The sequence below is a fragment of the Silurus aristotelis genome, assembly GCF_946808225.1.
Source record: "Silurus aristotelis genome assembly, chromosome: 27".
Lineage (NCBI taxonomy): Eukaryota > Metazoa > Chordata > Actinopteri > Siluriformes > Siluridae > Silurus > Silurus aristotelis.
In genome coordinates this window covers 13385588-13412247 of record NC_139600.1, presented here as the reverse complement: position 1 = coordinate 13412247, position 26660 = coordinate 13385588, and the positions used below count along the sequence as shown (strand labels likewise).

Here is a 26660-nt window from a genome sequence, read left to right as displayed (position 1 = left end):
ACTACTCTTTCCCATAACTTCATGGTGTGACTGATCAACTTAATTCCCCTGTAGTTACTGCAGGTCTGCACATCTCCCTTATGCTTAAAGATCGGTACCAGCACACTCCTTCTCCATTCCTCAGGCATCCTCTCCCCTTCCAGAATCCTGTTAAACAATCTGGTTAAAAACTCCACTGCCATCTCTCCTAAACATCTCAACGCTTCTACCGGTATGTCATCTGGTCCAACCGACTTTCCATTCTTCATCCTCTTAATCGCTGCTCTCACTTCCTCCTTACTAATCCTATCTACATCCTGCTTCACCAACTCCACATCCTCCAACCTTCTCTCTCTCTGATTTTCCTTATTCATCAGCTGCTCAAAATACTCCCTCCATCTTCTCAACACACTCTCCTCACTAGTCAACACATTTCCCTCTCCATCCTTTATTGCTCTAACTTGCAGTACATCCTTCCCAGCTCGGTCCCTCTGCTTGGCCAATCGGTATAAATCCTTTTCTCCTTCCTTAGTGTCCAACCTCTTATACAGTTCCTCATATGCCTTTTCCTTGGCTTTCGCCACATCCCTTTTAACCTGCTGCCGCATCTCCTTGTACTCCTGCCTACTTTTCTCATCACTCTGTCGATCCCACTTCTGTTTTGCCAACCTCTTTCCCCTAATGCTCTCCTGCACTTCCTCATTCCACCACCACGTCTCCTTGTCTTGCTTTCTATTTCCAGATGTTACACCAAGTACTTTTCTAGCTGCCTCCCTCATCACTCCTGCAGTAGTTGCCCAATCCTCCGGCACCTCTTCACCACCACCGAGCCCCTGTCTGACCTCTTCCCTGAACCTCACACTACACTCTTCCTCCTTCAGTTTCCACCATCTTATTCTTCTTTCAAACCTTACTTTCCTCCTCTTCTTCTTCGCCTCCAAAACCATCCTACAGACCACCATCCGATGCTGTCTAGCTACACTGTCCCCCGCCAACACCTTACAGTCTCCAATCTCCTTCAGGTTGCATCTCCTACACAGAAGATAATCCACCTGTGTGCACCTTCCTCCACTCTTATACGTCACCCTATGATCCTCCTTCTTCTTAAAATACGTGTTCACCACTGCCATTTCCATCCTTTTAGCAAAATCTACCACCATCTGCCCTTCCACATTCCTCTCCTTAAAACCATACCTACCCATCACCTCCTCATCACCTCTGTTCCCTTCACCTACATGCCCATTAAAGTCTGCCCCAATCACCAATCGTTCTTTCCTAGGTACACCATCTACCACTTCATCTAATTCACTCCAGAATCTTTCTTTCTCCTCCATCTCACAGCCAACTTGTGGAGCATAGGCACTGATGACATTTATCATCATCCCTTCAACTTCCACCTTCACGATCATCACCCTATCAGAAACTCTCTTCACCTCCACTACACTCTTACTGTACGCTTCCTTCAGAATCACCCCTACACCATTTCTCTTCCCATCCACACCATGATAAAACAGTTTAAACCCACCTCCAATGTTCCTGGCCTTACTCCCGTTCCACTTGGTCTCCTGAACACACAACACATCTACCTTTCTCCTCTCCATCATATCAGCTATCTCTCTCCCTTTACCCGTCATAGTACCAACATTTAAAGTACCAACCCGAACCTCTACTCTCCTACACTGCTCCTTTTCCTGCCGTCTCTGTAGACGTCTTCCTCCTTTCCTTCTCCTCCTTCGGCCAACAGTAGCCCAATTTCCACCGGTACCCTGTCGGCTAACGATACCTGTGGCGGTCGTTGTTAACCCGGGCCTCGACCGATCCGGTATGAAATTCTCATTTGTGATCCGCATATTTGATTTGGCACATGTTTTACGCTGGATGCCCTTCCTAACGCAACCCTCCCCATTTACCCGGGCTTGGGACCGGCACTAAGAGTACACTGGCTTGTGCCCCCCTAATGGCTGGGTTGTTATAGAAACAAACATGAACTTAATAAATAGGAGCTGCAGTAATATTATAAAAAATATTTTTAATCATCAAAAACAACATATTGGGAAAACACAGCTTGTGTAGATATTTTCCTCACCAGTGGTCCTTCAGCACTGATTACTGCTGCGTGATATAGCATTGAAATCCTTGTACAGAAAGACGTTAAGCATGTAGTACAGAGTATTGATTTGAATCGGTGCATCAGTAGTTTCTACTCACCAGTCCTGCAATAGGGGTTGGGAGTCTGTTAATCTTCTTCACAAGTCCTGGTGTGATGGAACTCAGCAACCTAAAATTTATAAGCATTTAATCATTAAATATTAAAAAAATAAGGATTATTTATTTAATCTAATTTAAATATATAAATTATATATTTCACTTTGTAAATGTTTAAGTAACTCCTTGGTGAAAAGACTCACTCGCACAGCAGAATGCCATTCTCCAGGCTGCTCCTGAAGTCCTTCTCAACAAACATTTTCCCCGTCACAGCCTACAAATTGGAAATTTTTGTCGTTAAGCAGAACTGTTTTATATAATATTACTTCATTAGCAAGCAAACAATTAATTCTTTGTCACTATTCAGACCATGTTATCACGAAGTCTCGACGGTAAATAAATCAATGGTCAATCGCTCAGTATTTATGATTGTGTGATTCTGTTTAAAGATATAAAAAAAACATAAAAACAAACACAATGTTCAATATTGACAAGGTAAAGAAGATTTCATTTATTTAGGCTTATTTAAAATTTTAAGGGGTCTCTGATGTCTATTCATCCTTATAATGATCGTCATTTTTCACTGATACACACAAATACAGCCAAAGACAACCATGTGAATATACACATATATATGCACACTACATGGACAAACACCTTACCATTCATTCATTCATTCATTCATTTTCTCCCGCTTAATCCGTAACTCGGGTCGCAGGGGCAGCAGTCTAAGCAGGCCCCCGCCTTCGACTGCTGCCCAATCCTCACAGCACCGTCCCTTACGGTCCCTCCTGCAGGTGGTAAGCCCACGGGAAGGCGGCCCCACGTCACGGACCTTGATATTTCCCTCGTAAGGGACCCCCGGAGCATAGAGGGTTAAGGGCCTTGCTCAAGAGATACCGGGGCTCAAACACCAGACCTTCCGATCGGCAACCCAGCGCCTTAACCGCTGGAGCCACCACTCCCCTTACCATAAGATTGGTAATATTGTGTGTTATGAACATCCCATTCAACATTTAGTTTCCATTGGCTTTTATATTAATTCTAACCCTTCTAGGAAGATGTTCCACTAGATTTAGTAATGTGTTTGTGAAAATTTGTGCTCATTCGGACACAAGGCCATTAATAATATGGTCTGTGGTGCAGTTAGCATTCCAATTAATCCCATAGATGATCAGTTGGATTGAGTTTAAAGCTCTCAAGCCACTCAAGCTCTCCCAGTTCAACTAATGTAATGTGCACTGGGGCATTTTCATGCTGGAACAGGTTTAGGTCTCCTATTTCATATGAATGGAAATTCTATACAACTGTGTACCTCCAGCTTTGTGGTAATAGTTTTGGGAGGAATCGCCTGGTGTCCCAATTTTGTCGATATAGTGTATCAAAAAACATGTACACTCATCATACACCTGCACATTATGCAAATGTAATTTTGACGCACAAACGTTTGCTGATTTTGAGTTTTATATAGGTTGGATGAACAAGGAATTTCATAATCAAACAGATTTTCAATGTTGTGAATATTTCTAGAAAATCTAAAAAAATTTTAAAAGCGTAATTCGAGAACATAAATAAAACTTCTACCACAAAAGATGACAAAATCATGTATGTCAACCTGATTCACCAATAAATGATATGCTCTTGAGTCTATTGCACATATAAGTATTTTAAACAATATACTGTTCAGGGGAAACAAAATTAAACATTTCGAGTTGGGATCCAAGTTATTCCTATTCGTTCACTTTGTTGTAAATATAGAGCTTTGTGAAGAAGGCACACAGACACATGCATGCTTCCTGTCAGAGTGTGAAACAGCTGAGGTCTATTTCAACACCGAAAGGTCACTTATTTTGTCGTGTCCTTCACCTAGTTCTCTGTGTGTGTCCGTCCACATGTACTCACAATAATAGCACAGTTTTAATATGTGAGGTCATTCTGACAGTTTACAATCAAACATATATATATATATATATTTGTTTGTGTTTAAGTTCTGAGCACTAAAAAATTTATTTCTATCACTGATCATAAGACATCAATCATAATACAGCTTTCCGGATATAACAGGAAACCTTTGTTGAGATTACGATACGACACACCTTTGCTCACCCAAGATAAAAACAGAGGTTAATTTGAGATCATAGCAGTCATAACAATCGACACAATCTAAACTGACCTGAGCATTTTTTTTTCAACAATAGACATTATTATAAAGCAGGAACCCGGAAGCAGGAAACCGGATGTGGATTTACATCCCTGATGAGCAAACCAGAGGAACTTGACAGGAACAGACTTGATGGGGAATCCATTCTTTTCAATGTGACACCAGAAATGATATACATGATTACACTGCACATATAGAGATCTGAGATAATAGACAACTGTACTGCATCTACCTTATGAAAGACGGAAAAAATAGCACACATCTCTACAAACAGAAAAATCTAGTGTATAATCTTCCCAGAAAAGTGGAGAGAATTTTAACAGCAAATAGGGACGAAATATGAAACAAACTTGTCCAAACTACATGTCTATACAGTGTATGTTTGCATAAGATGTGACTTTCATATCAAATGTCAGGTCATTCTCAATGTGTGTTTGTGACTGTTTGCTTCATGGAATTCACAATTTAAGCGTAAGAACTTCAGTGAAGCATCCTGTTTTTTATTGTCACAGTTGGAAGTTGTGTAAAAGAATAACAAAGGAAGTTTGTTTTTAAGGTGATGTGAGTGTAGAAAACATGGCTCTCTTCCATTACACCACATGTTAGTTCCAATAAATGTCCCAGTTCATTTGTACTTTTGTTTTTGAAAAACCTTCCATAGTAGAAAAGGTACATTTTAGGGCAGACGAATTAGAACCCAGCAACATTCTTGCGTTATTATATATAATGATCTCAATTAAATAAACGTTTGAAAATATTATTTTCAGGAAAATTACATTTATTTCATTGTGATAATGAAATAAATCTGAAAAAGGATTTTTTTTTTAATGAATTTGAATACCACACACAAATAGAGTTATGATGATATGATATTATTTGTGAATAGGCGACTTTGTAGCTTCTATGGCGTGACATTCTAGCAAGAACGCTAACTGCTACATACAAAAACCTTTTGGGATAGACCTAAATCCTTTAAGGCTGTGCTAATGAGCTGATTAGTGAAGTCAGATGGTTTAGGATTTATAGAAAATAAAATGCGTAGCACTGAGCCAGGACTGAGAAACACTTACAAGAATGAATTGAATTTATTATTACTGCAGTTTAAGAGAATTACAAAGACATCCTATACAAGTGTGTGTCCTCAACTTTGTGGTAACAGTTTGGAGGAAAAACTACATATAGCTGGAAAAGTCAGGTGTCCCAATACTTTTTTCAGTTTTACACAAGTTTAAGCAAAGATTTAAACTTCAAACGTAATACATTTTTTAAAAATTCTGTTTAATTGTTCTAAATGTACACTTTTGAATTTTTTAATCTTTAATTTTGCATAAAAAATGTTATGCTCAAAAAACCCTCAGACAATGAAAATGATCATTTGCTCTTTGGTGAAAAAAAATGGTATATTCAGATGCAAAAAAAAAAGAGCTGCTGGGAAAGTAAAGGCAAACTGTGAAAACAGAATACACACACACACACACACACACACACGCGCACGCACGCACGCACACACACACGCACACACACACACACACACACACACACACACACACACACACTTCACTGCAAAGAATACCAAAATGTATTTACCAACATGTCTCATTTCTCTTTCTCCATTCAATCTTAACTTTAGTCTTTTTTATCAGCTTCACATGAAAGGAAAATGTTCAAAGAGTTGTCTCATCAAGATTAATTGCAAGAATGCTTTTCTTGTTAGCTTAGGCAGCACTCTAGTATCATGAGAACGCTTGTTTTCGATATTGTCGTTGTAGTTGGAGGCTTGAAATGACAAAGTGCTTCTATACAAATTACATGACTAATTGATTTCATTGTTTGTTTTTGTTGTTTGCAATTTTTTTATGGAAATAATTATATGATTATTTGGTTTGTCTGTCAAACAAGTCCATGTAAATGAGATATTATTAACTTACATAATATAATATAACTTTATATAATATTTATATACATTTGGATTTTGAATTGTAAAATTGTAAGGTATATATATATATAAACAAAACTTGCAAGTACTGTACAAATCTTGCCATGTTAATCTATTTTCATTAATAATATTAATAATAATAATAATAATAATAATAATAAACAAAATATGACACTGTGTTACTTTCTACACATTTTACTGTATTAAACCTGAATAATAGACACGTATAAAAAATAAATACAACTGCACACTAGTTGCTGATAAAAGACAGCAGATGGGCTGAGATCAAGTGCCTGAGAAGATGTTTGCATGCAATTTGCATTTGACACGAGTTCAGTAACACCCCCCCCCCACCCCCCCACTACATATTTTGCCAAGAGTAATTTCAGATGTGATTTATGAAATCCCAATTTGCCATATTAGTACTCCAGCATAAATTTTGTCTTCATGTGTCTCTCTAATTTAAAATGTTAGTATATACTTTTTTATTTTGTTATATCATGTTTTTCTTCTGGGTTTGTTTGTTGTACCTACTGTAACTCATATAACCCTTCTACACAACCCTGGTCAAGCAGAAACGTATCTTGGAATAACCTAACATTTTATGGAGAAAATTTTTTTTATATACTTTTCCAATGATCTGTCAAACTGTCCAGTTATGCACTGCTGACTCATGATTGGCTAACTGAATAAATGTGCAGAGTAACATGTATTCCAATGTAAAATACTGTATATAAAGACTGCTGATTAAGCAATAATTTATGATGATGATGAAAATGTCTAGCTGGCTAAACACTAGTGCACATTTTCTTTAAATCACACAACAGAACTGCCCAATAGTCCACCATTTTACTGATTACCTTCATGTTTTAACATTTGAAGCGCTGAGTAGGAGGTATATGCTAAGAATATACATTGGTTATACCTTTATTTTTTACACAAAGCCCAGCAGCACAATGTATGTATAAATGCATTGTCTGTATACTGTAAATATCATTATTCTTTATCACGTTTTACAATTATATGAAAAAAGCCAGCTTCATATGCATCATATTCTGTATAGATTTATACAGGTTTTGTTGAAACTTGGTTCATGCAGAGGTTTATGTAAGCCTCAGTCTGGGAGTCATTTTCTGGTGTGTAGGTTGGCAGCTGCTGACTGCACTAAGCATGAACGCTCGATTCTAGCACTGGAATCAGGTCACTTTCTTTTCTATTACCCATAGAAGAGAGGGTTGGGAATTCGTATTTTGGAGGGAAACCAGGGCTAAAATGGAAATTAGGTCTCATGCTTTCACACACACACACACACACACACACACACACACACACACACACACACACACACACACACACACACACACACCCTATATACAAAAAAAGAAATATCTCTAACACAAACCTTTCTAAAAAATTGATGTAATTTATTTTCCATTTATTAATTTAATCAGCAACAAAATCACACACACACACACACACACACACACACACACACACACACACACACACACACACAGAGTCTGGATTACAGCTAAGCTGTTTTGCAGGCCGTGAGGTCAAAAAATACCTTGGCATGCCGAGATTTCTTTTACTTCAAACAAAGACAAAAAGTAATGAACAATGCAAGTAGGTCAGCAAAATCACTATAGCACATGCACATGCGTGCACACACAAACACACAAAATCACTATAGCACATGCACATGCGTGCACACACAAACACACAAACACACTATAGCACATGCACTGCGTTCACACACAGACCGGAAACAACAAATGAAATTTCCGATGCTGGCCAAAGTTTTTAAAAACCATAAGGGCAAGCTTGTACAGCTGCTACTTTGTGTGTGTCTGCTACACACACAAAGTTAATAGAACACACTAGCACTAGCAACTGCTCCTGCTGTTATAACTGGTGTAGTTATTCATACCACATTGCTGTTAAATGCTCAATGCTGATTAGACAGAAGGTAACTGACTTTTTTTGATTATTCTTACTATCATTACTATAGTCAGAACGTACACAAGGACACAGCAGACAATTCACAGACAGATTTAATAAACATTTAATCACCAATATAGAGACATTTTCCACAAGGAAGGAGTTTCCAGTGTCAAAGCTTTATAATGGTAAGAGGTAAAGCTCCCTGGGAAAATGTTACAATTCTTTGTACATAATACATAAAATAATTTTAAGAGAGAAAAAAAAAGAGATGCTGGTGAAGGGAAAATAGCTTTTAGTATGGTTATATTATAAATGTAATAGGAAGTAGCTTGTATCATGCATGTTCTACAATATAAAGCTGGCGTTTTATGCATTTGCATAGCTAGTTTATCTGATATTTATTCTCACTCTCCACTCAGTGCTTCCTCACTAACATCTGACTTAATAAGTAGGACGTTTATACTGAAATTGAGCTTGAGGAAATAGTAATGACACTGGTATCCTGCTCCTGGGTGCCAGGGGTCTCAATGGGAACAGCTTTATCCTTCTGGGTGGTAACAACTCTGCTGCTTGTCAACCCACACACATTGATTAAATTATATTTCAAGATCTGCCAACCTCTGCAGTGTAACACTAAAGCATTCTAGTGTGACTCTGCAAACATTGACCAAAAGTGCAGTTGTTTTGCTCCCAAATAAAACAGGAGCTGAACCATACCATTATTTTTAATCTCAATGACAATTTATTCTAATGTTTTTAAATGACATGTGGCAAGCAGAAAAATAAATCATACAGTAGAAGTTTAACCTTTTTGCATTAAGCTTACCTTAAATAACACTATTTACATGTCAGTTAATATAACTGGTATAAGATTGTATGGGTTAAGAAATAAGATGGCCCAAATTTACATATTTACTCGTTTGGGTGGATTCTTTCAAATAATAATGATATTAAAATAAAAAATATAAAAATAATCAAAAATACAACCAAGTAGATATGCATTAAGCACTTTGTTCAAGGGCACACATCACTAAAGCTAAAACCACAGCTTTAGCTTTTAACTACCAATATATATATTAACTACCTTTTAACTACCAACGACTTTTTCACAATTGCCACTGTCCATATATATATATAGATATATATCCCTACTACAAACAATAGTAGAAAAATATAAAATATATAAATCTAAGTCCATAGGTATATATATAGCACAATCCATGTTTAGTTATTCAACTAAGGTGTCACAAACTTGATAGACATTATCATAAGTGTCTCTGCAGTGTGATTAGTATTACTCACTTAGCTAGCAAAGCTTCTCAAGCTTGTGCAAACTAGCAACTCCCCACTGTTCCAACCACCATGTTTCCTTTATGTTTATTTAACAACTGTGACTTGTTAAACTGAATTTTAATGAGTTTTTCTTCAAACATCATTGTCTGGAAAACCCAGAATAAGTGCCAACATAGAGAGGAGGAGTGAGAGAGTGTCTCTGCTATGTCTTAAAATACAGCTGAAAAATAGGCCATGTGACCTGGATTTAGCCAAACAGGCGTTTTCGGGGACTACAACGAGTTTAAAGCTCTCTGATTCACTCGCTGCGCAAGAAACAAACAGACCTGAAAGATGAAACCAATTAATATTTATATAAATATAAGCATATAGTCACAATTTTTCCACATTATTATATATAACTATTTATTTAGCAAAAAAATTATTATATTGGAAATGTACTGTTTTTGTAGTGTTTTGTTATTTTATGTAGCTTCTTGGTTCTTGGTTCTGTACTGTATATACAGTAATTGACAATAAAAAGCAGACTTGACTACAGTTTTTTTTAAACTGCCTACTGGACATTACCTACAGCTGGCACTTCCTACAAGCAGCTTCTGACTGTTTGCACCTTTCAAATAAATTTAATTCATTTTTATTAAATTAAATTAAATTAAATTAAATTCATTTTTATTTGTATAGTGCTTTTAACAATGAACATTGTCTCAAAGCAGCTTTACACAGATAATGTGGTGATAAAATATCATATTCATATTCATAATTTTCATATTCTTTTAAACCTGGAATTGTTTCAGACAGTTTAACAAAAGTTTAACAACAGTTTGTATATGAAGGTATATGGCAAGCAGGGGAACATTATATCACACCATAAACACAACCACAATCACTCCAGCTAATCTTTATTACTATTTTAGTATTAACCTTTTTTTTTTTTTTTTTTTTTTTTTTTTTACTATTTATTCAATTAATACATAAATCCTTATAAATTAACAAGAAATATATCATGTTAAAAATGTATTCTGAACTCTGGGATTAATGTAATAGATACAGGTACAGAACTTGCATCAGAATCAGTTATGGTAACTGCAATTTTTGACTTTATTTTATTCACTAATGAGTGTCCTAAATGGATACACTACTTTACAAAATTTTGTAGTATGAATAGTGAGTAGTGTGCACTACCTGGATTATGTACTGATTTAACTAAAAAACGAATTGTCAATGTAGGACACTAGATGAACTTAATGATCACAGTTTTGGTTACGTAGCAGAAAAGATGGGCGAGTCTACCAGACCCTGGCTCTGAATGAAAACCAAAGATTTTAAGATGGCTTATGACATTTTACAAATTACTTGCATGCCATTCTAGTGATTTTGTTTGTTGTTGTCATTTTAAAAATACAACATATTCTTTCCAGGATTGCCATCAGTCACTGAACCTCGTGAGACAAGAGCAGAAAATTAAGTCTAACACAAGCATGTAAAATACTAGCACAAGAAGCAAAACAACCAAAAGACCACATACACAATCAAAATAAGCATGACCTATATAAGAACACATCAACTAATATAAAAAATACATGGCTTATGCGATATGGACAAAGGATTTGTATGTGCTCTTCTGAAAAGATGTTCCACTAGATTTAGGACTGCGCTTTTGGAGATTTGTGCTCATTCAGCCACAAGGGTAGTCTGTTAGTAGTCTCAGTTACTGCTGTAGGTGTGGTGAGGTGGTCTGGGGTGCAGTCAGTGTTCCAAATCAGGTTAAAGGTGTTCAGTAGGATTGAGGTCAGAGATTCAGAGAGTCAAGATTTTCCACTGGCTTTGTGCACAGGGGCATTGTCATTCCAGAACAGGTTTGGGTCTCCAAGTTTAAGTAAAGGGAAAATGTAATGCTACTGCTTTTAAAGACAATTGTGTGCCTCTAACTTTGTGGTAACAGTTTGGGAAAGAACAATCTAAAAATGAATAGTCAGGTGTCTCTATACTTTTGTTTATATAGTGTATTCCTTACTTTGCCTTTACTTAACCTGGCTGCGTTTCAGCGTTCATATTTTCCAACATCTCAGCAAGTGTTCCTGATTAAATGGTTTATTTTATATTGAGTCATGAAAAATTAAATATAAAGCTCTTTGTCAGGCTTCACACACACACAGTTATTTGACCCTATGCCAAAATGAACTTAAGTCGCTGCTGGAAACTGTTAATTATTTGAAAAATAAATAATTTGGGGAAAAGAATTATATATATAAAAAAAAGAGAAGATAAGAGATGTGTGTCTGCATGAACACTGAATCTCTTCGCTGTCACGGTCACGAAAGCACAAAATGACTCAGTTACAATTGAGGGGGTTTGTAGGCGTGTGTGTGTGTGTGTGTGTGTGTGTGTGTGTGTGTGTGTGTGTGTGTGTGTGTGTGTGTGTGTGCGCACATGTTTTAATATCTGTGTAAGAATCAAATATTCCAACAAGGACAGGAATATCTGATAGTCTGACCTTGTGTGGACACTGTAATGCTTTTTTTTAACTCTACAGATTTTATTTAAAAAAGGAAAATATGAACAAAATTGAAGCCAAAGATATGGTCAGATTTAGAGAAAGGAAGGTCCTCAAAAGGATAGTAAGACAAATGTGTGTGTGTATGTTTTGTATTGCACTAGTTGCTTAGACACCTATTATGGTGTATCCGTTAACATAAGACACTTCAGGGTACCAGCACACACACGCAAATACACACACACACACACACACACACACACACACACACACACACACACACACACACACACACACACACACACACACACACAAAATAGCTTGTTATTTCCAATGACATATATTGCGGCACTAAAATAATGCTTCACCTACACCTAAAAAACTACTCATCTGAATGTAAACCGGACACAAGCTCATAACTGTCCAGTATTCCCCTATTTAGATGGTCCCTAAATAGCTAACAAGCATGCAACCTCCCCTCTTACACACACACACACACACACACACACACACACACACACACACACACACACACACACAGGGTTGCCAGGAGACCCGTCTGGAACAGTGTACTACAAAAGTATTTGGATCCCCCATCTCTCCCCCAAAACAAATTACCCAACACTGCTCCTCTTTCTTTCTGTCTTTTGCCACATTCTCACCCCCCTCTCCTCTCAACCTCCCTCAGCAGGATCTCTGTTCTCTCACTCCGTCTTTCTCTCTCACTGTCTCCACTGTGTTGGAAAAGAAAATGAGTACAAGCTGCACGTTTTTACACCACAGCAATGTCTTTCTCGGACACATTTATTTCATGCGACCTTCACGAGGCCCACGCTATCCTGTTCTTTTGATTTCTTTCTCATCTATAAAACTTAATGGCAAGATAATGCATATACTGGTGGAGTGAAAATTCTGGATTATGCAACAACGGTTGCTGAATGTGCAACTTTGAAAATGTGTGTATGTGTGTATGTGTGTGTGTGTGTGTGTGTGTGTGTGTGGTGGTCATACCACAGCCTTTAACTCTGGGTCCAGCAGGGGACCAAATCATTTAATGTCTAGACTGCTTGGGGCCGTTTTCTATGCGCTCCAAAATAGAGATTCTAAACTAAGACCAGTGCTTTTTACAGGCCAGTAACAGATACATGCTGCTTGTTACTTGTTTGAGCGTGTTCATAGTACACTTAAATGCAAAACGTCCCAACAGATCATAAAACTATTAACAATATTATCAGATATATCACGGTGTTCCTGAAATTTTAAATCAAATTGGTCAGAAAGTGTTGATCAATGTTCTTAAACATCTGCTCTACATTAATGATTATGGTATTTTCATAATCCAAAGCATACATTTTCATACAATTATCTCATTTCCTACAACTGAGCACTTGAGGGTCAAGGGTCTTGCTCAAAAACCCAGCAATGTCATACTTTATATCAGGAGTGCTTTTGGGGATAACCATAACAATTAAATCATCGATCATTTTATTTTTAATTAATGGATTAATTGGATTAAATGTTAAACATACGAAATAACAACAAAAAAACATTTAGTTAAAAAAAAATTTTAGTTAGTCAGGCACCTGAAACTACTATAAAACTCTTAACTAGGCTGGTTTAAATAAATAACAGGTCATTGCATTATCATATACTGTAATAAGTCACAGCATGAGAATATGTGCTAAATTAATGCTGCAATCATCTTGGAAACTTTACATAGTGTATTTTTTCCTGAAAAAAATAAGTACACTTAATAATAATTAATCTAAAGCAAATACTTGTATATACACTATATACATTAGAACAGATTTTCAAAGATTTACTGTATATACTGCTTCGTTTATGGAGTGAGAAATCGTGTTGATTTGATGACACTGGTTGAACTCAAGAGGTTGAGAAAATCTCCCTGAAAATTCCATGTGTTTTCTTAGTTTTTAAAAGTCAGAGTTTGAATAATTACAAATGACAACTTTCAGCAACATGTAAAGATATTTTAAGCCCTAATTTTAATCAAATTAATACAAAACGAACAAAACAAATTTTTTTTCATGTCTTAAATTTCAGTTTCGAATTGATTATGTCACACCCTATGCAGTGAGCATATATTAAAGGGTGGATATTAAAATGAGAGCATGGTGAATGAGGAGATGCGACCTGCTGTTTTGGAAATGCTCAGACCTGTTCCTCTAGCCATCACAATCTGGATCTGGTCAAAGTTTCTCAGATCTTTACACTTGCCCATTTTTCCTGCTTCGAACATGTCAACTTTGAGAATCTATGCATTACCCACTGCTTGCTAGTTCATAACCCACGTGACCCATTTGGCGCATAGTGGCATAATTCTTTGAAGACATTCTGGTACCGCAGCGCTCACGAATTCTCAAATTCTGATTGGTCAGGAAGTGTTGATTACTATTCTATAACTGAAGCTCTGATAATAGTTCTGCTACAATTCAAATTACAGGTTTATATTAATGCAGCTGTTTTAACACATTACTATTTCTATGGCAACAACTTACACAGGAACTTTCATAGCAGATGCTCTACATAATCTAAAACTAATAAAGTATAGATAAACATGTTATTAAAGAAAGAAAAAACATTCTAAGTTGGTGTTTTTTTTTTTTTTTTTTTACTTACATCGAGATGGCAGACTTTGTGGTTCCTGGTTTCGGGAACGAACTTATGTGGATTTTTAAAAAGTGACAAAAATTGTAACTGCTGGCAGATCAGTCAGGTATAAGACCAGGCCAGGCATCAAAATGCAAATAACACCTTCATTAATTGATCTCTTTTACAATTTTTGTTATAATTTCTATCCCTAAAATTATTTCTACCTCAACATTCAACTTAATTATATTTCAAGCAGTACACATATTCAAACCGAACCTTTCTGGTACTGGATTTCACAGAAAGAAAGTACCAAAAAGGTTCGGTTTGAATATGTGTATATTTATTATTTTAAATATTAAATTAATAGGGGGAGTGGTGGCTCCAGCGGTTAAGGCGCTGGGTTGCCGATCGGGAGGTCTGGGGTTTAAGCCCCCGTATCGCCAAGCTGCCACTCTTGGGCCCTTGAGCAAGGCCCTTAACCCTCTGTGCTCCGGGGGTCCCTTACGAGGGAAATATCAAGGTCCGTGACGTGGGCCCGCCTTCCCGTGGGCTCACCACCTGCAGGAGGGACCGTAAGGGACGGTGCTGTGAGGATTGGGCAGCAGTCGGAGGCGGGGGCTGGATGTGTGGATGGGCTTAGACTGCTGCCCCCGCGACCCGAATTACGGATAAGCGGGAGAAAATGAATATTAAATGAAAAACACATTTTTCTGTTTATTTCATTTAATGAATTAAATTTGTTCCAATTGAAGTGATTACTTAATTTAATCAATATAATTACATGTGTATTGCATTAATTTGATTGGTTCTATTTTATTTGTATCAAATATTATAAAATATTATATTAAATTGCTTTTATTTCATTCGGGGCATTTTGGCAGACGCCCTTATCCAGAACGACTTACAACTGAGCAGGGAAGGGTTTTAGGGCTTTGCTCAAGGGCCCAGCAGCAGCAGCAGCTTGGTGGTGGTGGGATTTGAACCTGCGACCTTCTGATCCAAAGTCCAATGCCTTAACCACTGAGCTCCCACCTCCCCTTTCTAAATGTAAACTGTTCAAAAGTTGATCACAAATGGTATAGCCTGCACTTTATTCTAACTGTACCAAAATTGAATATATAAATAAATGTGGACATCGGGACTATTATCTCATGAGACACACACAAGCTGCAGAAAGTATTTCGCCAGAAAAATAACTCATGGTACAATAGAAAGAACACCTTTAACCTGAATCGTTGTGTTTCCCTATTCAGCTGTTACTTTTTAACAAGTCAAGATGATTTTGGAAATTCTACATCACCAAATTAAGTGTATTTCATTAGTGCTGCCTGAGCCACATAAGAGCTTTGGGGCATGTACCAAATCTGATTTACATGATATTTACATTTTATTCATGTGGCAGGTGCTTTTTCGAAAAAGACCAACAGCTTAGACTGGTGTATATGTGCAAACAGGGCTTAAGACACCTTTTTATAAGACAAACGAACTTTAATATAAGGTATATTGTGTATTTTTAACCATAGACAGTAAATAAAAAAATAATAGTATTAAGAAGCTGTCTGGTGCTTAATTCTTTCTCGTCCAGGCTTTAGATTCACCCCATTTTAGATCGTAAACAACTTATGTCTACAAGATCTGTTTTTACTGACAGTGCACTGTGACAGGCTATCCATAACATCCATGAATCTACATCACATACATGTTTTGACTTCATTTGAAGCTGAGCTCATAATCTCTCTGACAAGACACACAAACAAAGCAATAGAAGTTTGCAAAGCGTAGCCATTTCTTTAGCTTGCCTATCCTACTAGCTCTTGCGTGGCAACACTGTAGCATGCTGAAGACACGGAGGATTTGGTGCCTTATAAAATAAAGAGAACTTAATCTTTACGCAACGGACATGGGGTGCAAGATTGGCAGATTGATTAAACAATACCCATTTTAGCAACTAAGAAAGCAGCCCAAAGAGTTTTAGCTGAGAGACCCGTAGCATAGGGAGCAGCATGTGAACTGCACTATAGCCAGAAACATGGCTGAGGTCAACAAAAGCATCGGAAAAAGACACTATTAATAAGAAAACAAGTCAGCACTTCGCAAGTACTGAGCTCTGAGCAAAGAGAGGTTGGATTTTTACCTCAGAGAATGAATCAGTACACATTTGAAAATCACATGAGCAAACACTACATCTTAGCAAATCATTCACTGATCGGAATTATGCCTGTTTTTTTATCTCAGGCACGTTCGAGAGACAAAATCGAAATTTCCCTGTCTATCATATTTTGTTGTTACGTCACAAAAGACATAATGGAAAAAATAAGTGCTAATTTTCCACATTTTCTTCTAATAAATGAATAATTTCCATAGAATGCGACTGACATGAGAGAAAGTCTGTTCTTATAAAGCGTTATCCAAATATCCAACAGTGGAACAACCAATCCAGTTGTTCTAATGCTTTTTTGGAGTTTTAGTGGCATCTGTGCATGAGCAACACAACTAACATACAAGACCACAAGTTGTTCCCTGTGAAAAAGTCTCAATGCTGAAAGAATAAATTAAGATGAACTCAATTAAATTCTAATCAATTAATTTTTCATTTGTATTGCACTTTTAACAATGGACTCAAAACAGAGATAAAGCGGTTATAAATGTGTATAAAAGAACGCATTATTTATAATTTAAGAATGTAGAACGTTTAGTGCGTTAAGTTTATCGCTCGTAAACAAGTCAGTGCTGACTGTGGCAAAAAAAAACTCCCCGAGATTGCATGAGGCAAAAACCCTGCGAGGAACCAGACTCAAATAGGAACCCATCTTCTTCTGGGTGACACCGAATATCCATTCATTACAGTTTCATCATTGTTGAGTTGCACTTAACACTCAACACTGACACTTTAATCTAAACTGTTCATGTAATTGTTAGGGTCAGTCATAACTCCCTAAATATATCTGATTTATGACTTTAAAATCGGTGTCAATGGTAATCCCACATACACTACAGACAAGTAAACAGAGATGATTGAAAAACAGTACAATATTTGGCCACTGAGATTAGAAAAAGCACGTCCTCTTGTCAAGTGCATTCATAGTTAGTTTGAATTGCATCTTAATGTGAACTGATTTTAACTTTCAGTATAATGAGTGGCTGAACCTTGGTTTTATTGAAAGGATTAAGTCCTGCTGAAGACTGAAGGACTTGAACATATGGATCTGCAATGTCATGTCTGCACTGTGCTGCCTCTTTCTAGCATTTCAAATTGCAACAGCTGTGCCCTTTAACCATATGTGTGTGTGTGAGAGTGTGAGGGTGAGCAAGACAGTCAGAAGCTACAGTATGTCATATCTTAGCAGGATTACGGCATCTGGCTAATCTATCAGTATTCTCTCCCTTCCTTAACGTTTGCACTCGCATGCCTTTACAACCCCACAAAGCACTATGAATTATATAAGGAACAAGTTAGAAACACTCCGAAACCCGATAGGACAAATGAGAAGGACCTCGAAGGACCTCTGGGCTGCTGTAACATGATAAGGCAATGCCGAGGAGCTTGAAACGTGATAGGTTGTGACTGTTCATTTTGGACTTTTTGAAGAGCAGCTGCTTTGAGCTTTTTTTTTTTCCCCTGTCAAAATATCTGGTGAATGTCACTCCCAAGCCCTTTCTCAATACACCTGTGAGGGTCTAACGAGGTCCACCAGATTCGGTTTCCCATAATTCCACTTCCTGTGTTGAATAAGATACACATGATCCCTGCAGAGATGTAACCACCTTGAAAAAGTTTCATGTTTTTCCAAAAATTACATTCTACCCGGTGTGAGGAAATCACCCCAATGCATGTGTGTGTGTGTGTGTGTGTGTGTGTGTGTGTGTGTGTGTGTGTGTGTGTGTGTGTGTGAGTGTGAGTGTGTGTGTGAGTGTGAGTGTGTGTGTGTGTGTGTGTGTGTGTGTGTGTGTTAAAGCTCTCTGGAAGCAGCAGGGTGCTGGGCTATTTCAGCCTGGCTATTTATGAAACACTCCCCATCACAGCTGCTTCTGCATTTTTTACCTCCAACATACCTCCACAGAGTCAGTGTGCAGAGTCACACACACACACACACACACACACACACACACACACACACACACACACACACACACACACACACACACACACACACACACAAACAGCTTATTAGACCTGTATGGACTTTCCATTAACATAATTCTTACATGCAGCTGTTTGATGCTATGCTACACCTAAACCTAAACCTCAGTCTAATCCCAAACTATACCTTGAGTCAATAGGTGACTTTTATCATTTTATTAGTAATGCTAACATGCAGCTCATTTACAAAGCTATAGAATGGCCAGAATTATCTTGGCTGATAGGCTACATTCATCCATCAGGAGGGAGAAAATTATCTTTTTTATAAAACAGATGTGTTTAAAATTAGGGGGTCGGACAGAAACACTTCACACCGGCAAACAGGGCAAGAGGGAACACAGTGAGAATGTGTGTGAGGAAGTGGAAAGAAAAGGAGGAGAGGTCAGATCCAAAACTGGAATGAAAATTGATTTGTTCTACTTTTTACCCATTTATCAGACATGTAGTTCCGAGTGCCACCATGCGACCTGCCCACCATGTAGAACGGTTGTTGTGTATCAGCTCCTGTGCTACATACAGCGCAGTGTATTAAAATTTACTATGCCGCTATGTAGTTCAGATGGAGCCGATCTACAGCTTCTTCACCAAAAAATAGGTCAGAGTATTAATACCGAGACCTACATCTGAAACATCTTCTCCCCTCGAGACAAGATAAAGAGAAACTTTCAATAAGAAACTATAAATAGAGGGCACGGACATATCTGAGTGAAGAGCATGGAGCTGTAGAGAGTTTTCTCAGCATCGGGATGGCGTGTCAGCATGACAACACCAATTGTTTGGCGAGGGAGAGGATTTTTAGTAATGAAATGTTTATTATGTATAATGCATCACAGATATAGAGAAATGTGCATTTAGGTTGTGTCTAGATGCAGTGGCAGGTAAGTAGCAGTGATGTAAACTGTGAACATACAGTTCAGAAGTGGAAAAATTAGAAGGTGAGAGCAAGCAGTTCATATCTTAGCTGTCTGGGTTTGTTTTTATTTTATATTCGTAGCTTCATACAGATATGTAGGCTGCAGAAAACAGCAAAGAACCGACTCCTTATTTACTTCAGCCAAACAAAAGGCTTTATTTGATATGTAGTTTGATCACATGGTATTTCATCTTCATATTTACACTTATGTCATTCAGCAAACACCTTTATCCGGACCTACTTCCAATTAACACATTAGTAGAAGTGAGAAGCTGGAGGGGTTGGGGTTCGGGGGGGGTTAAGGGTCTTGCTCGAGGAAACAGCATTGGCAGTTTGATGGTGCTGTAAAGTAAACTTATGAATCTGAACATCTAAATCTCTGAGCTACCACTTCACCTTCATCACTGTAGCTTATGATCCGGAACAGCAAACCCCCCAGAAAGCTGGAGATGTCCAGTGATAGGACGAAGCTGAGGAGTTGAACCTAATACAAATACTTTAAGTGACGGTGCAGCGACAATAACGGGACTAAAGACACATGATCAAAAGTGGAATGATAGTTGCTGATTGGCAACCAGTAATATGAACTTCATAGGAAAACATCTTTTCTGAAAATAGCATAAAGCTTCATCATTACATCATGCTGGCTTCCAATTTATTGCCTCGTCAGTTAGGTGGCCAGGAAACTGAATCTCAGCACCGTCCATGTTTACTGGTTCCATACCATGTGAACTCCATGCAAAACATCTAGGGATTTTAGTTGTACACCAGCTGAACATAACCTGTTTACTAAGCAGGTTTATTAACTTATCTCATAATGATCAAGTATAAAGGTGTTTCGAATGTATTTATCCAAAAGAATCAGCAGCCAGCTATGTGTAAACACTAATCACTCTTTGCTGCAGCAGTGGTGAGAAGAAAAGCAGCAACGCAGATCCTTCAAGAGAATGACAAAAAAAGAACAATAATAATCTAATATTTGAACAAAAAACAACGTATTATTATTGATATTATTTGGCAGTGACTCTTTCATGTTTGTATTTGGCCTTAACATTTACGTCAGACTTGGAAATTGGTTATTGCATGTTTAATGTATTATTATTATTATTATTATTATTATTATTATTATTATTATTATTATTATTATTATTATTATGATTAGGCTGATCCATCATCGCACAGGCTGTGGTGTTTGCGCCTGTCGCCCGGCACCGTAACCCGACACGCGCTCATGAAGGCCATGTATCTCTCCCTCTTATACACATACACACACGCGCGCGCGCAACAGGTGACGGTACAATATTTATAGCGTAGTGCATTTACGTGCATTGGAGTGTGCACTAGAGTGCGTGTTGGAGTGTGCACTAGTATTGGAGTGTGCACTAGAGTGCGTATTTGAGTGTGCACTAATATTTAAGTGTGCACTAGAGTGCGTATTTGAGTGTGCACTAGAGTGCGTATTTGAGTATGCACCAGAGTGCGTATTGGAGCGTGCACTAGAGTGCGTATTGGAGCGTGCACTAGTATTGGAGTGTGCACTAGAGTGCGTATTTGAGTGTGCACTAGAGTGCGTATTGGAGCGTGCATTGGAGTGCACGCGCCTGATGAACTAACCTCAATCCATTTCTGCGCCTCCTGAAAAGCTGCTCCCGAGCTGCCCTCGGTCACTTCGTGGTGATCCGGCCGGGAACCAGAGCTCTCCTCGACACTGGCCATTTCCACAGGAAGTCCGTGCGAAATAAAATAAAATGATAAATAAATAAATAAAATCCCCTCGGCGGTGTCCCGATTCTTCACCACACCGCCTCGGCGCTCGCGCAGCAGAGTCTAAAACTGCAGCCAGAAATCCTGTATCTGGATGCTGACAGTGAATGAAGGACGAATGAGGTGCTGCTGGTTTCCTCCTAAAGCCCCGGAGTCCAGACCGCTCAGTCCAGACCTGCAAAAACAAGGCGCGGAAGACGCACGCGCTCAATAGTCAGTGCGGGAGGCGGACCGCGCGCCCCACTGCGCTTCTGATGACAGGAACGTACACCAACACAATGGAGGAGTTCAGCTCTCTCTCTCTCTCTCTCTCTCTCTCTCTCTCTCTCTCTAGAAAATGCATCTCCGTGCACTACATATGGTGCACTAGTTACCATTTCACACCCTCTGCACTTATGTAAGGGGATGGGGGTCTATTTGGGATGCGGCCCGTCCTCTCGCGCTTTTCTGTGGATCCTGCGTTTTTTTTAAACTATAAACACTGATCAGTCGGAGATCAGCTTTGGCATACTGTACATCCTCCATGTACATACAGCACGAGAAACGGGAGGTGGGAGTCGTGGTGCTGGGTAGAAAACAAACAAACAAATAAATAAATAAACAAACACAAATCATCATAATAAAAAAAAAAATAATAATCATGAGCAGCAGCAGCAGCAGCATCATCCTCATCCTCAACATCATAAAGATAATCATCATCATTATGAACATCATAAAGATTATAATCATCATCTTCATCATTAACATAACAACAACAACAACAACAACAATAAAAGTTATTGTAATTATTTTAAAGCACCACTATCTGGGTTGTGAAATTTCATATCCACCTATAAATGATGGCAGACTAGTGGGGAAGAATAACATCACAGGAGATGCAGTTACCCCACAGTTGATGGGCAGAAGGACCGTAGGGAGACACAAAATGGGCAGAGACACAAAACTACAGGAAAATAGACTCAGACCAGTATGGAGAGTCACATGACGTCATGCTCAAGTCCTACTGCAAAGTAGCTTTGCAGTAGCAAACTACCTCTGACACCAGAATCGGTTATGTGCTTTTGTTTCTACATCAGTCTTTATCTACATTTTTATTAAAATTGATGCTAGGTATGTGTACATGTCTGTTCCTCTGTTTCAGGTTGTGTGAATGGCTTCTACTCTGCTCTGTGATCAAGACTGCAACTGTTTCCTCCACCCCATAGCGCCCTCTGCTGGACCTTCAGTCACATGAGTCTGACTCCAGCCCTCTGATCAGCACTGGATGAAGTGCTGCAGTATGCAGACAGACCACCTCATCACCCTGATGAAGGCCACCAGGATCATGGCCTCTGATCCAGAGACATGTGAGATGAATCTTGAGCAGCAACCAGTACTTGTGAGAGAATGCCCTCTGGAGATTAACAGCTGCAGCCATGTCTGATGTAACCCTAGCTCAGAGGATGAGGAAAATTGCAGATGATCCAGCAGATGGAAGCTCATTACGCTAAGATTAACCAACATGTTAAATAATTTTTGTAATGGTTTCAATATGAATGGTCTCCAAAACTTTTATTTTTTTATTTGAAAAAGAAGGGAAATTGTAATATTTTCTCCAGAAAGAGATTCGCCTCTGATATACTTAAACAGGATTCATTTAAAAGTGATCGGTTTCATACATATAAATTGTGACGCCTTAATTTTTCCTGTTATGTTACTGTATATTGGCTTCTTTATCTCTTCCTTTTCAGGTTCACAGGGCCAGTAATCTGAGCAGTGACTTCTCCTCTTCTTTCAGAACATGGAAGTCCACCTTCTTGCCCATCTCTGTCCCCAAACCCACACTTCTAGATTTCCACCAAAGCAGCTCCTCTTTATGTGGGGGAATGTCATGTGACTGATTCAGACTCTGAACCGAAGCAGCAAAAACAGGCAGATCAGGACCACAGGGAGAATTATGGGAACACAGAGTGTGAGGTACTGCTGTACAAAGAATCAAGAAAAGGATGAAGGTAAATTGTAAAAACATAGAGTATAATATGTGTCAGTCTGAGGCTAAAGCTAGAATATCAACATAACAAGCAAATGAATAAAAATCTGAAAATCTCCAGTGTTTAAAATCTTATTCAGAAGGTCCTGCTCTAGACGAATAAGAGCAGCAGGAGTGGAACAGCAAGCTGAACTCGGCCTGAGCTTCCTCCAGTGTATCTGGATAGTAAAACAGATACACCAAAGAAAAAAGGAAAAACAGCAAACTGAGGAGGAAGAAGATTGAGATGATCTCACTACTGATGCACAAATGCCTAAAATAGAAGTAGTCCAGCTGTGGCTCCAATGCTGGTCCAAAGGCCATGCAAATATGATTCTGTAAGGAAGTCCTAGCTCACTCGAGTTTCTACGTCTCCCAGGCAGAAAACTGGGAGTGGACCTCTAACGGATTAGATACAACTGTCATGATGGAGCAGCACGGCACGTAAGACAGCCTTCTCTATGAGACAAAGATTTTAATGTGCAGACAACAATCTGGAAAGATGGTATCACAATGTCTTCACTGCCTCATGGAGGTACATCATGCCCACAATGGTTACACATCACCAGCGATTAGCAATGAAGGGGAAGTGTATGAGGTGCATTTGAGGAACAAAAAGCTTCCTAAAGGGATGTTCTTGAAACCAGAAATGTCCTGTAACTTGACATGTTTCTCTCAGCTGGAATTGGATTATTGCCACTGTTCTCTTTCATACTTCATGCCACCTCCTTCTCTCTGTCTCAATCAGTGCCACTGGCTGGCTGTCAATTGTCTGGCACTTTTCAAGGCAAATCTCCAGTTCTTTCCATTCCTTCATGTTTTGTTGAGGTTCTGGGCAATTTTCTTGAGATTTCAAAATTCGGCTGGCATTCCTCCAATCATACAGTGCTTTAGAAATCAGGTTAAAGTCCTACTTTGAGAAGAGTTTGCAACAGAAGCAATAGAATTTTTTTTTTCTCAAGTCAACAAGCCAGCTCCTTCATTTCTTCTCACTATTGATTAAAACAGAATAAAAGTACTGATGACATCCATTTGCTCTTAAAGGAAAAATGAAATCTCTCTCAACCTGATAAAGTCCTCGGGTGATTAATTCAGCCCTTACTGTATCAGACAGGGTGGGCCAGACTGTGAGATCCAGATGTGGTGGGCTACTGGAGTTAGCAACAAAAAAAGATTCACTTTGGAAGAGGCAGAACTTGGGGACAAAGTGTGAAGTTGAGACGCAGTGGTTGAAAAGGCTGGATCACTTTGGTAACTGCGAGCAGACTGTTATGAGGCTGATGGAAATTCTGAAATCTCTTGTAAGTAATTAAAATATGGAAGAGACGAGGCATTTATTACAACAAAAGGGTAAAAAAGAGAAATATGAAATGCCTAAAACAGTCAACCATATACTATGCTATATGCTATATATTGTAATTTATTTGTAGATGGCTAACTAGTTAGTCTAATTTCCATTTTAAGCATACAATGAAAAATGATAAATTATTTTAATTAATGAATAATAGATAATATAGTCCTGTTCATGGTTTGGTTTTTTAAGGCATTTTATGCACTTTACGGTAAATTAAAAGCTAGCAGTATTGTAAGTCAGATAAAAACAACATTACAGAAACTTACATTTATTAAAAAAAACAAAGTAAAATAAAAAATAAATGACACTAAAATATCTAAATAAATGAATAAATAAATAAAAATATTATCTATATATATATATATATATATATATATATATATATATATATATATATATATATATATATATATATATATATATATATATATATATACTGTATATGCCATTTGGGTGTAGAAGCGTATGTTGGCCCCAAGGGGGCGACAAAAATAATAGAAAATAGGGAACATCTCAAATGTACCTGACTAAAACAATTTGTGGGAAAAAAAATAAGGTCATTTTATATGGTATAAAAAAGTATTTTAGAGAGGAAAAGTCTCTCAACTAAATATGTGCAGCGCTTCACCAGTCTATAAAAAAAACTGTGTCTACAAATCATCTACAGTACCCAATGTCTCATCGCAGTACATAAATGGATGCCTTTGATTTTTGGGACCTCATGCATTAAAAAAATGGATGCCTTTGATTTTTGGGACCTCATGCATTAAAAAAATATGATTTGTAAAGGAAATCACTGCATGGGCTTAGAAACCAGAAATCACTGTTTATGAGCACAGTTTGCTGTCATCCACAAATACAGATTAAAGCTATAAAGAAGAAGCCTAATGTGAACATAATCCAAAATTTCGACTGTCTATTCGGGGCCGAAGCTCATTTAAAATGGACTGAGGCATTTTGGAGAACTGTTCTGTGGTCGGACGAATCAAAATTTGGGAAAAAAAAACAAAAAACATAGATAACTTGTCCTCCTGACTAAAGAGGAGAGGGACCCTCTGGCTTGCTATCTGTGCTCAGCATATTTCAGCAAGACCACATACTGCATCTATTACAGCAGCATGGCTTTGAGAGCCTGTTCATGTGTTGATGATTTCTTGTAAATAAAATATGGGTTTATGAGATTTGGACAAATCATTGCATTCTATTTTTATTTACTTTGTACACTGCATCCAAATTTTTTTTTGGAATTGGGGTTCAACCTTAATCAGAAAAAAAAATAATGTACTTCTTTTTATTTTTATTTATGAGTTTTCAGTGTGGAAAACTTCAACAGGAATGACCAATACTACAGTCAGATACAATACTCCTTCAGACTTAATATGGCTGTAGTACGTATTAAGTTGTGCTTCTCTCTATCCACCACCAGGGTGAGCCAAACAGCTGCTTTCTCTACTGAAGAAAAACAAATCTCCAAGGAGGAATAGCTCACTGTTATCCAAGTGTTCAGCAAGTTAGCAAAAAAGACCAAACACACTCATAAAGCCTTTTTTAAATGTAATTTTATTGGATTTGAATCTTAAACTGTAATGACCAAGCCAGAGGTAAAAGCATAATTTTTCCTTTCTAAAGCAAAACAAGGAAGAACCCAGGAGGCAGGATTTCACCCTGCTTTATTATGACTGAGATTCATTTATGCAAAGAGTACTAATCTTACAGGGTGTTCTGTGTAACGAAACAACATTTAGACGGTTTTATTATAGATCTCTGATATATTTTCACTCAGACTTGAACTGTTCAACAAGCACATGTGTGTGTTTACTAGTGTTTACAAACCATTGGCCATACAGTGTTTCCT

General features: G+C 37.9%; 1 protein-coding gene across 8 annotated transcripts in view; it reads right to left on the bottom strand.

Moving 5' to 3' along the window:
• The window catches only part of limch1a (LIM and calponin homology domains 1a), a 68326-nt gene extending 43184 nt beyond the window's left edge, over nt 1–25142 (bottom strand). For all 8 annotated transcript variants that reach the window (XM_083532645.1, XM_083532647.1, XM_083532648.1 and 5 more), the window contains exons 1-3: nt 21294–25142; nt 2388–2458; nt 2188–2257 (exon numbers count right to left, since the gene is read on the bottom strand). In XM_083532645.1, coding sequence (XP_083388771.1) covers nt 2188–2257; nt 2388–2458; nt 21294–21395 — 243 coding nt within the window. In that variant the 5' untranslated portion in view covers nt 21396–25142. The remainder of the gene's footprint in view (nt 1–2187; nt 2258–2387; nt 2459–21293) is intronic.
• Between the last annotated feature and the right edge of the window lie 1518 nt (nt 25143–26660).